General features: G+C 37.6%; 1 protein-coding gene across 4 annotated transcripts in view; it reads right to left on the bottom strand.

The window, feature by feature from the left end:
* Nucleotides 1–425: 425 nt before the first annotated feature.
* Nucleotides 426–13,006, bottom strand: part of GPAM (glycerol-3-phosphate acyltransferase, mitochondrial) — a 50,772-nt gene continuing 38,191 nt past the window's right edge. For 3 of the 4 annotated variants that reach the window (XM_050958006.1, XM_050958005.1, XM_050958008.1), the window contains 6 exons: nt 12,470–12,612; nt 10,960–11,037; nt 5,704–5,844; nt 4,540–4,729; nt 4,338–4,396; nt 426–2,454 (listed from right to left, as the gene is read on the bottom strand). In XM_050958006.1, coding sequence (XP_050813963.1) covers nt 2,338–2,454; nt 4,338–4,396; nt 4,540–4,729; nt 5,704–5,844; nt 10,960–11,037; nt 12,470–12,612 — 728 coding nt within the window. In that variant the 3' untranslated portion in view covers nt 426–2,337. The remainder of the gene's footprint in view (nt 2,455–4,337; nt 4,397–4,539; nt 4,730–5,703; nt 5,845–10,959; nt 11,038–12,469; nt 12,613–13,006) is intronic. The other variant, XM_050958007.1, reaches the window with a different exon arrangement.

Genomic DNA, 13,006 nt, shown 5'->3' with positions numbered 1-13,006 from the left:
GTTTACTGTAGGTATTACTGTTATCTCACAGGCATGTTATCTCACCCACTCACCATTTTAATAATCGAATCCAGAAATCATCTTTAATTGTGACACTTAACAGTTACATCTTGGTGACCACACTGGTCCCTACATCCCATATTTATCTAAATTAGGCAGAACATTTTCATTAAAATTAGCCAAGTTTCAACTGCTTCATATTACTCTCCCCCACCCCCATTTAGTGAGCACACAGTCTTCAGTATAGTATACACTTCAGATTTACTGAAGTGCAGTAAACTGTGAGAAGTTATTTATTTACAAGCACCTCGTCTGTTTGACTTTAAATGGAAGCCAACAGCAATCTTAACAACTGCTAAGCAGAGACTATATCTAGTTAACAAATAGTGCATATTAACTAGGGTGAGATGAACCAGTACTATAAGCAGCTTTCCTAGGAAGGCGTATATTTCAGCCACTATCCTGACGAACAAAGTAGACATACATAAAAACAAAAGCAATTTTATGGTCAGCTTTTCTCTCTAAATCAATGTAACTTTGGTTCAGAATTTCTTCTTGTAAAATGTGTTACAGAACCTGTTTTGTGACAGAAAACATGCATAACAGTACCTTTCACAAAAGAGAAGTGATAATACTAACAAACCATACTCTGAAATTTTCAATATTAGTAGCATTTAATCAGTAGATTTATATAACTTTTTAATTAATGAATGTGCAGTAAAAACAAAGTTACTCCTAAAGTGGATTCAAACTGCATGCAGCACTTCTATGTTGGAGTGACTGTGCAATGCCTTTGTCATTCAAGTGAGCTTTTCCCATTATTACAGATAATTAAATTAAACCACAAATTTTGTAACCATAGTGCTTGTTTTACCTGCAAGGGCAGGACGGAGGAGTTAAATGAAACACTACACTGATTGAAATGTTTGATTTCTCTTGTGAAAAAAACAAAAAAAAAAAGGAATCCAAAAGACAACACACATTTCACCAACAAACCAGCTCCACATGCCATAGATTTATTGCTTCAGCTAGTATCAGCTGAGAGAGACTGCACTGCAGAATTATGGCTTGCAGTCCGATCTGCACTCAAGGGGAGTCAAAGTGAAGTCCACGAGGCCCCACGTGGGCACCGAGGACCAATCCTAAGGATAATAGTGAAAGATCAGGGCCCTATTATTTATTTATTTATTTATTTATTTTTAAGATAGAACCCCCAATATTAATTTAAAATTCCCAATTGGAACAAAACCAAAGATGAAACATTACCACATTTTTCTGTTTCCAGAGGTCAAAGCAATTTAAAACTGCTCACTTTGTAACTCAGCAACAGAAAACAGAACGGGAACATACTTTTCTTCAGTTTAAAAGGGATCAGAGAGTTCAGTTCCACAAGATTGCCGTGTTATTGCTGAAAATTTTAGAGCCAAAATTAAAGTAACTTCACAAAATAAAATGCCTACCAACAGGTAACAGCACTAGGGGAAAAAAACCTTCTGGTTTGCTAGCTACCCTTAAATTCTCTGTTTAAAACAAAAGACTGTCACTGTATTAACTAAACAACTTTTTTTATTATATACAAAATTTAAGTGGTTAGAATACATTCATGTTTCAGACAAACTAATTCCCTATTTCTAGTAAAGGTAAGGGACAGCAAGCCCTAATAAAATTGTGCTATCACATTCTACCGTGACAATAGTGTTTAGTGCAATTTATCATTCCATTATCCAGTCCCAATAGTCAATTGATTGTTATTCTCATTAAGATTTTGGCATTTATTCTAGGTGCTAACAATTATGAAAAACTATGACTTTTCCCATAAAGTATGCACTGTCCATGCATATCTTTATAAACCATTTATTTTAAACAATAAACCAGAAAATTTGTCATCCCCTTCCTGTCTGAAGTAACAGCTTTCACGTGTTCCTTTTTTTTTTTTTGTCATAAGCAGTATTTCCACTAAATTCAAGATCTCAGGACTAGCTATAAATCACTATCTGCATTTGTGCCTCTGTCACAGTCATTAGTCTTTAAAAGTAATTATGTAAAATATAACAGATAAAATGTCAGTTTTCATTTTAAATCTAGATTTAATTAATTTTTTTTTAACTGCAAACATGACTGATCGCTTGCATCCACAGTGTCACCTGCTGTATTACTGTATCATCACAGGATTGAGACCATCAGAAATCCATAAATGCATACATAAGAAGGCACTGTCTTCCAGTGGTTCAAGTGAGATAAGGCCTTATACTCTGAAGGACTAGCAAATGCCCTCAGGCATTGACACAAATCTCAGAACCTGTCTTCGTCTCCCTGGCAAAAGGTACTAAACGTGATCTACAGTACAATGAAGCTCAGGATGAATTCCAGTAGTTTTTGCCGGTTGCGCTGAGGTAGGAAAGTACTGCTCAGTTCCAAAAAAGTCTCTCTCTTTTGTTTTGTCTCCTTGAAAACCTAAAGGGAAGGATGAAGACATGCTCTTCATTAACATCTTCAAGCAGAGTCATTTATTTGTAATGAATGATGTACAGCAGTTTACGATCTAGTCTAAGACCTTGGGCCTAAAACAAACATTCGAGCATTGAAATCATGCGGTTGTTGAAAGTTTTAACAGGTGGAAGTCAAAAGGCTAGAGTTAGTAATCTCTAGAATCCCTTCTTCACTCTAGTACATTACACCATAAGGATATTATTCCATGCAAACCCTTAAGAGAATTCTGTTTGCTGTGAATTCATGCATGCGATAAAGAACAAATGACTGCTTACTAGAACCAACTGTAAAGATTTTTTTTTCTTTCTAGCACCATCATGGATGACACTCCTTTTAGATATCTTAAGAATCCAGGTATTGTTGGGATTTTAAGTAGCATGGAGGAGGAAAGAGTGATTATTCCAGAGATATAAGCTATAATTTGGAAGAGAGGTCTGAAAAGACCAATCTTTTGTGGGGAGATTCTTTACAGGCTTATTCTTAAGCGCAGAAACATTAACATTTGTTAATGGAAACAGAAGTGCTCAAAATGATGAGATGATTCAACAGCAAATGACAAATGGTCAGCTTTTAGTTAACACAACAGAATTACTTGTATCCATCTGCATACATCATATGTATTAAAAAGTATGCCGTGTATGATAATCAGACAAATAACAGGAAACAATGTGATTAAAGAAGAAAAAATCCCTCAAACTGTGCAGTGTTTAGTTTCAAAAACAAAAATCAGAATTAAATATTATGAGCAGATGCAAGTAACAGATGTCAGCTAGCTCCAGTACCCTAGCAGCACGGTATATTAGAATAAATATGCTGCATTTGATAAATGCATTCATAAGGCAGCATCCCAAAGGGCATTTAACAAACTGTGGAAATTTTCCTTCATTCTAATAGCCAGCTTAGTACTTAGAAAGTCATGGCCAAAGAACTGAAGGGCATTCAGTAACCCCTATCCAGAAATATTCTTTGCTTTGTACCTTTCAACATAAAAAAGGCAATATTCAATATGATCTTAATGTCATACAGCTTTAAAAAAATTGAGAGGTACAATTAAAAAAAAACAAAACTATGAAGGTGCTAGTGATAGTATGGAAACTCCAACTTCATCCAGTTACATCAGGGAGCATTTCTATCTTCATGGTATCTCCTGACATTTCAGGTTCACTGGGATGCTGCTGCAACTGCTGTCTGGAATAGAGTTATTTAGGAATGGCAGAAGAACTCGCTCAGTCACTGTGACAGTCCTGGAGAGTCTGCATCTGGAAGTGTCTTTCTGTGCATTCAGGATTTGGATGGAATGTTAATTTTATGGCTGTTAGTGCAGGCAAAATCTGCTGGAGGGCTTGGAAAGTGATGGAAAATAATGAGCCAAAATCTGAGGACTAATATTTCTGTAAGTTTTTAATACTATGGGGAAGTGCTTAATTATTATTGTGCTATGTATGTCAGTAAATAGACATACAAATAGACAGATTGCCTTCCATCCTTCCCCCTGAGCACACAGAGGAGTGGTATCATCACAGTCCAATACAGAAGTACTGGACCTATAAAGACAGAAAGGGCTGGCATCCTGCCATACTTGTCAATTTCTCTTAGCAGTAGAAAGTACAAAAGCAGAAGTGTAAAGTTACACTTCCTCTGCAGCTCTAAACTTCAAAAGACAGGTAAACACTTACAAAGCACAAGAGGAAGACATATGCAGAAGCATTTTCTTGAAAAACATTAGCAAAGGCTGATATTGCACAGCACTCATGCACTACCCAAAGTTTTCCTTTGAGTCACTCACATTAAAAGGGCCCCAACGGTTTCATCTGAAGAGGAGAAACCTTTCATTACAAAACACTTACCCCAATATCCTTAAAGACCTTCACCGCATTTTTCACAAGACAATAGGTGGCACTCTCAGCTGTGGGGGGCAGGGGGAGGGAAATAAAACAAACAAGCATTTCAGGTCAAATATAAGACACTGGTACTTGGAAAAATGAGAGTTATGCATCAGTAATTGAAATATTGGCTCTGTTTTATCCAGAGTCACACTGCTTGACGTACCATACACTGCAACACTCTTCTCTGTCCTGGTTATTAGATACTTGTGTAACTTATGAAGGTATTCAGTTTCTGACACAGGACCACTGAAATTGTGCATAAAGATGGCAGCTGAGCTGTAGGCCTCGAGTAAAGGCCCCAGTAACCTTTGCAGGAAGGTGATGTACTGCTGGTGTTCTTGGGATTGGTTCACCTAAGTTAGGATAGCAGAAATGAGTGTAAATGAAGCTTGCATAAGGGAAAGACAGCCAACTACACAGTAAAAGCCAAAACACTGGATACAGACAATCACTCAGGAGAACAGGAGGAGGGGAACGAATTACAACAGTGCATTATTATAGCAAAGCAAAAAGTGGTCTGATGTATGAAAAACTGCTCTACAAAAATCACACTTTCACTAGCTTTTTCCCCAGGATATTAACAGCATAGCATGTTTTCACCACTTTAAAAGGTCATGTTTCTTTGCAATAAATAGCACAATAGCAGTTCATTCTTTCACAGAGATGAGCATCAGTTTCCAAATGAGTATTTAACAAACCCAAAACAAGTGTCATCACAAAAACAAGCAAACAAAGAAACCAAACAAACCAACGACAAAACTGGCAATTTGCTTTCCAAGAAGAAACAATATAATTGAACTTCTAGCAAGGAAACTATAGGCTGACCACAGAAGGGGACTATGTAGTAGCTTTTTGCATCAAGAAATCGTATCTTCTGGCATGTCTTGGGTCACAAATTAAAAATGTACACACATGCACAAATATAAAACACTGTACACAAAGAACAATACACCACATTTGACTCAGAAAAATATGCACTAGCAGTATATGCCCACCTTTGGTACATTGTGTTATTAATAATACAGTACAAATTTTAGGACCCTGTAGGATACTAAAGCGTGTAGTAGTTTTCACCATAGTGGCCATTCCACCCCAGTTATGTAGACTTTGCCAGCAGACTATCTGAAGTTTCCTCACAGAGCTGGTCTTTTTCAGGGGGGGAAAAAAAGGATGATTTACTGATTGAAGCAGACTATTGCAGACTTTAATGCTGGGAATGATCAGAAAAAGAAATCTTATTATTTTCCCCAACTGAACTTGTAAACTAAGATTTACTTAACTTTAACATAATAGGCCTGACTATTACTGTTAGCCTTGTATACAGTACCTTCAGGTAGCAATCCCTCTGTTCTTCTCCGAAGTCACTGTCTTCATCCTCCTCATCACTTCTCCAAGACAAGGGTTCAGGAAGCTTTTTACTCCACTGTTGCTCTGTAAGGCTAGGGCTAACATCCTCCTGATCATCCTGCTTAAATCAGAAAGGGAGGTGGGGGGAGAGAGAAAAAGGTAACTATTCAGAGAAACAAATCCAGGTGACAACTGCACTATATTTTAATCTCAGGTGACCTGATATCACAGTTTAGTGATTTACCAGTACTTAACACACTGGGGCTCACAATGAGAATGAGCTAGCCAAGACCCAATCCACACAAGACTGAAGTAAGTGGACAGAAACAAAATCAGAAGAATTGGTAAAAGTTGTTTCTTCTCCCTTGACTGGGGAAGTTTTCCCATCACATGAAAGAGAGGGGCTGAAGTTGGGGAGTCTTGTTGGATCCTCACTCAAGACCGAAACTTCAGGAGGCAGCAGAGGTCAACAGAACATTTTCTTCACCTGTGTTTCACTAGGAGGTAGGACTTTATATTTTGGATGTGGATTTCACTGCAGTGATCTATAATTTTACCAACTCAAGGATGGATTACTCAATTCGCTTTACATGCTGCTATACTTGAAGACCAATTGAAAATTTCAAGGTAGTACAGAATTCAGCAGCAGCTTTGTTAAGTGCTACTTACCTCTTGTAATCACGTACTTGTTGTATTTGTCTCCATACTCTCTGCGTTGGTTGAAAATTCAAAGAGTTGGTTTTAATCTAAAAAGTTCTAAATGATTTGTTCTGAATCCCTGAGATACCACTTCTCTCCTAGTGTAGTATCAGATCAGCTGAGCTACCTTATTTAACAGCGCTCAGTTTAACTTGGGAGGGGACTACTGGCAATGCATTTACAGAGAAGTGTCACTCACTCAAACTCACTTCCCCACTTGCGGTAAGAAGCTCTGAGTCTGACCATCAGAACATGATGCAAAATATATGTTTCCTCAGGCTTTTGAGAGGGGCATATGTTAGCGAGAGTGTCAACGAGGTAGCGTTTATTCTGCCATCATGAAGGGCTTAGGAGAGTTCATTTGTCTCTGGTTTATTTTCTTGTAAAATTTGTTAATGTTTGCAATATGCATGTGTCCATGGGGAAAGGATAGAGGCATGTTTAGAAATCTAAACATGACGAAGAAAGCACACATAAAAGTTGTATATATGCTAAATCAGCTACCATAAGAAGGACACTGAAGTTTACAGTTAGATAATTTCTGACAACATAGGTTTCATCTGGAAGTGCTGCAGCATAATTCCATGTTCTACTTCCTCTTGTTTCCAGGCCTGTATCACTCTGAATATCTTACATTTTCAGTAAGAGGAATGTACCATTCTCCAATGAGTATTTTATCCGCTCTGGGGAGGTCATCCTGGTTGAATAAGGGGGTTTATTTTTATATTCCTGTTATTTTTTTTCAAGTTCTCTTTTTAGCTGAAATGAACTGCAGTGGCTGAGGTTTCAACATATTGAACCCTTAACTGAGTTGGCTACATGTGTGGAAACATTAATTTACTTAGTTGGGGTTAGGTAGCATTTGGCTAGAGGTTGACTCTTGTTTGTCACAGACAGGGAAATACCTACCTACAACAGGAAAGGTATTCAGTTTCTTTTCAGACTAGAAAGAGAGAAGGAAGCAACAAAACCTGGCCATGACACTTAGAGTCTATTATTGCCACTGGGCTTGGCACTTTACAAAGACCTGTGCAAATACCTAGGGGCTTGTGTGAGATCAATATAATGAAGACGGAGACTATGGTCTTACGAAATGAATTAAAAGCATGAGAGTGCGCTAAGATCAGACCAAGTTAACTAGTACGGAAAGAGTTTCAAGGCAAGCCTGGGGGTGGTCAGGATCAGATAGCGTAGAAGTATTTGTAGGAGGAATTCATCTAGTATACCGAGAAACCCATCTCACCAAAAAGGAATTCTACCAAGCTGACACTCCCTATGCAGGTGCGTAAAGAACTACCCTGCAACAGAGAAGCAACAAGGCTCTATACATTATATTATACCTTCTTAGACAGTGATTTACTATTATCCCATGGAGACTGAGATGTGCCAGAAATGCTCTAACAGATCAATGTATTCAGGTAGGAGCCATTTTGGAGAAATGTTCCAAAAGGGACAAACTGTTGGTAAAAATATATCTTCAGAAGGATTATAATCAGCCAGAGAGAGGGTTTATATTACAAAAACTTCCTCAAATCTTGGTGAAAATAATCAAGGATGTGACAGCTTAGGATTCTGAAAAATTACTGTGTTAAAATTCAAAGAAGGGGCTTACAAAGAAGTCAAGTGGCAATTCTGTTCAGTAATCAGGCAGGTAGCAGGGTAGCATGGCTGAGGAGTTGAAGTAAAATATGACTCACTCAGACAAACCCATCCTTAACTAGGAAAGATTATTTAAAAAGGGGACAGACACAAATTGACATCTGACATCAGCTTTACTAGTCCGATGAACAAAATCACTGTAGCAGTAATAGAGTAAATTAGAAATTATTACATGTCCTCAGAAGCATGAAGCCCTAGAAATTTCAAATAGATGCTCAAAAGTAAAAGGGGGCTTGAGTCTCACTGACTCACAATCACACATGGGTAAGAAACACAGCAGAGAATTGCTTCAAGATCTCATGAATGCGAAGCAGCTGGACTAACACTCTACAAGAATTCTTATGCTGAGAGATGTGATTAAAATAAGATTAATCCTATTCCGGCCTGGCAGGATTCAAACACTAGTGTTCACCTTCATGCCATCCATGACAGAGACAGACGGGTCTTTGTAGAAAATGAAGTAATATCTGTCCAATCTTACTGTAATTGAGGATTTTATTTTAAATCAAGGAACAAAGTAAATGATAAAGGAAAAACGGACTAAAGAGATACAACGTGTTAGGAGAGTTTCAGCTCATAATGTTCAATAGGAGAGGACAGTGGAGTCAAAGGGAAAAATAGAAACCATGAAAAGCTAAGGACGGCAAATTAAAGTTCAACTAACATGGCAGTCAGATAGACCTAAATGTACAGGCATCAGCAGTAAGAAATAAACTGGAAAAAATAAAAATAAAAACAAGTTGACGCAGAAGCCAGAGACAACTGACAGGCGTCTGCTGATCACAGATATATGTTTCTCATAGGCTAAATTGGAAAAGTACCAAGACAATATACCCCAACTGTCCTAAACAGGGAAATGGTGATTATTCCCCACAGTTTGCCACTAATAATGTATACTTCTTAACTGTATTAAACATGAAGTCACTAGTTGTTCTTTCGCCTGGTATATAGAAGATCTCCACACTGTATAATGGACTTGCTGTGTCTCTCAGGGAAAAAACAGATTAGATAGTCCTCTGGATTACACAGAGAAACGAGTTAGAAGGATGCAAAGTGCAGCAAATGGGATTGATAGGATAGACAGCATCCAAAAAAAAGAGAAAACATTAATATATATACACAACTGACATGAGCAGTGGTACAGCCTGGAGACAATACTTGAAATAAATCTTGCAGAAAGTGATGGTGAGATTGTACTGGGAAAACTGTAGACTATCTAAGAGATTAGGAAATAATCCTGTTAGTCTGAACTGAATGGGCAAACGGACTAAAGTAGAACAACCCAACCTAATAGGTCTGGTCATGGAAAGTACCTGAAAATGAGCAAGGTATCTAAAATTTCAGCTAAGGCAGTAACCGAATTGTGCAAGCCTGTGCAGAAGAAATAGGAAATAACAGTATCATTTGATTTCTTAGTATCAGAGGACAGGATGGTGTTCTGTTTGTCTGGCATTCAGATACCACAATGGAGTGGCCTAATATAAGAACAAAGACAGATCATGTCTTGGTACTTATGAGTGTCATAACTGTAAGAAAGTTTTACACAGAAAATAGATATGGAAAAAAAAAACACTCTGAGAAATTAGTTACAAGACAATCAAGTCAAGAGAAGACAGACAAGCATTATATATGACCTGTAAGCCACTTCTACCCCAGTTATTGATGGTAATGACAGGGTGGGAGACAGACGATATAGGTTTATAACAAAGCTCCTAAAACAAGACACATGCTTTGAGAGGCAAAGACATAACAGACATTTATGCCATTATACACACCTATTTTTTTTCCTGGAGCCTGGAACATTAAGTAAATAAGAATAGGATTCAGAGCACAAGAAATGCTGCATGTAGAGACTGCATTGTAATACATGATTATATGCCAACATTTTATGTATAAATGTAGGTAACAGATCCAGAAAACAAGAGAGTTTTAGAGCCAGGAAAATCTGTCTCCAGAAAACAGGTGAAGTGAATTCTATCTACGAAACTACACATCAAAAGGGGAACTTGGGATATCACAAGTGGTGCAATGGAGTGGAGCTGAACAAGGGTCATCAAAGCACGGATGTGGATCTAGTTTCACTTCAAACAGGAGAACTAAAAGAAGGAAGCAGCCAAGTATATTTAACCGTCATATTTTTTCTGCTACTTTATAATTGATAATTGTCATGGAGCTGTGACATGATTCTGACATGGAAAAAATGCAACATGATACATTAATCTTTTTACTCACCTACCAAAAAAATATTGTGTTAGGAGATTCCCTGATGGACACAAATCTGGAAGACAGAAATTATTGCCTCCATTCTTAGTCCAGCCCTGCTGCATTTGCTCCAGCACCATAGAACATGGGAAGTAAAGATACCTTGACACTGCAATTCCCCAATCCCTGAGACCACCACGAGATCCTGGTGCAAACTACAGCTGCCTTATGGTTGTATCACCTGCGGATTCCCACATATCACAGGAATCTCCAGTTACCTCTGGTCCCTTTGAGCTGCTGTACCAGAGCAAAGGGACCATACGGGAGCTAAAGATGAGCTGTAAACTGAAATTTACAAGGACTTCAATATTAAACTATATCACCACAGCCCACTTTAAGAGTTGGTGTAATCATCATAAGCAGCACTAGCTTTATTAAGATCCTGGTATCATATATGTTGCCATCCATAACATCAGAAAGTGATTCTGCCAAAATACCTTGCGCTTTAAAATAAAAGAATAAAGACATTTCAGTTTAGGATTTCCTTAGTCATTTTGCACTTCAAGTGAGAAAGTGCCAGTTTAGATACTTGGAATAAGGCATATAGCTAGAGAGAAGCAAAGGATTCTATGACTGCAGGAAAAGTGGAGAACAAAAAAAAATTTAATCATCTTACCTCTGCCACCAAAAGAATGCCATATTGTATAAACCTTTCGACTGCCTCATGGCAAACTTGGTATAACATCTGACAAGGCTTAATAAAAATAAAAAGGAGTTAAAAAGTTAATCCTTTATAAATTCTTTTTCCCTAGTCAACCAGAATATTCTTTTAGACACAACACTGTCCTTTTTAAGCAAGTTCCTCAATTCTTATCAACACTCCCACTCCATTAGTGCCTGCTTTATTCTTTTCTCGCACTCACGTACACTTAAAAAAAAAAAATCCATGAACGAGATGTTTAAAATTAGACTGGACAAAGCATTTGAGATGTGGAAAATCTTTCACTGGCAAGGAGCTGGACCATGTGACCTAACAGGACTTGTATATCTTATTACTATTATTTTGTTAACATGACTAAATGCTGGTCACTGAGCAGTTTGGAACAAAAACTTCATTAATATAAAAGCTGCAAGACTTATTCCATAAGTTCTCCTAAAATTTAAAGAAACTCCTTGAAGAAGCTTAGAATCAAAACTGCCCTACTTCTCAGAGGTTATAATCTGGTGGGGAATGTCCACCAGACTAAGAAAAAACAAAATCATTAACCTCAAAGGCAGAATAAGGAGCATAAATGCATCATTCAAATAACAAGAAAGGAAGAGGGGGCTGGGAAACTGCAGCAAAGTTTCCCAATATCAGAACTGAATCGATAAGAGGACATGTATTTCTAAGATTCTAATTGGACAACAAAAACAATCAGTGTATTTATAAAGTTAAAACCGCAGTATTTGCCACCGTTCCTTTATTGGTTTATGTTTGAATAAGGCACGTCAAGTCATGGGTAAGATGTCTGATAAATGTGCAGTATGACGACTGAGGTATTCTATAACTTGGGAAAATGCCTTTAAAATCTGGAGAGCTGATTTCGATTTGATTCCAGTCACATGTGCGAAGAGTCTGGTAGTCTCGATTTCACAGTTTAAGTTTGTTTAGAACAAAGTCACTGTATAATCTGGCAGGCAGTCTCTTCGCAGGAGAGGCCTAGTACTAGAATAGCAGAAGTATTCCAAGCTCATTGCCAGTACTATCAGTTTCTCACTTGCATGAGCAACAGGTATTCATTACACACGTAGCAAACATCTAAATCATATCATGAGCACCATGTTGATTGATGTCGTCTCCCCTGGCTCAGAAAATCTCAGCTAATGAATTGACTTTTCAAGCTCACATCATTCATGTTATTTGTCTAGAAATGGTTTCAAGGGAGCTAGACTAATTCAACTACGTAATTGAGAAGTAGAGACATTTTGTTGAAGCAAATTAAAACTATGGTATTTCCCTCTTTACATGGGAGTCCCACTCTCAGCCATGCTATGGATGGAATAAGTAAATATATTAAGACCGAAGAACTACATTAGAAATAGAGTGCAGTTAAACAAAAAATCCATTCTATTTAGAACAATGAACAGACACTAACAGAACGGAGTTGGAGCTATGGACACGCACTATGATAAACTTCACTTACCAAGGATATAGCACCTTCATTGGAAAGCAGGTGGCACAAGCTGGCGGCTTTGCGGACCAGTTGTTCTTGGCTAATCAGGTTGGGAGAAACGCCATTGATGCCATTTCTATACCTTTTACTCTGCACTGCATGAAGACTGCAGGCTAGCGCAGAAATGTGAATACAAGGGTGGTTAGTTTTCCTACAGAGCTTTTTAATAGGAGAATTATACAAGCTTAAAAACTGACAGCTATTACACATATAACTGAAACCTATCAATTAACAAAAGCAAAATCATTTCATATACATGAACTACAATGGTGCATAACTGAAGGAAACGGATTTTAAAAGATAACAAAGCTACTAAAAAATAAAAGATTATACCACCGTGTGTAAAAGTTACATAATGAAACTCTGAACTGTGTTTCATTAACAAGAATTAAAAATAGTCAACATATACCCTACCCCGGAACAAAAGACAGAAGAGGAAGTCACTACCGCATTAGTGATCAGTTAACATAAAACTAAAGCAAAACCTTATTAAAATTTTCAAGATAG

Source organism: Gopherus flavomarginatus, chromosome 6 (genome assembly GCF_025201925.1).
Source record: "Gopherus flavomarginatus isolate rGopFla2 chromosome 6, rGopFla2.mat.asm, whole genome shotgun sequence".
NCBI classification, from domain to species: domain Eukaryota; kingdom Metazoa; phylum Chordata; order Testudines; family Testudinidae; genus Gopherus; species Gopherus flavomarginatus.
The sequence above is the reverse complement of the archived record's forward strand: the minus strand, read 5'-3'. Positions and strand labels throughout refer to the sequence as shown.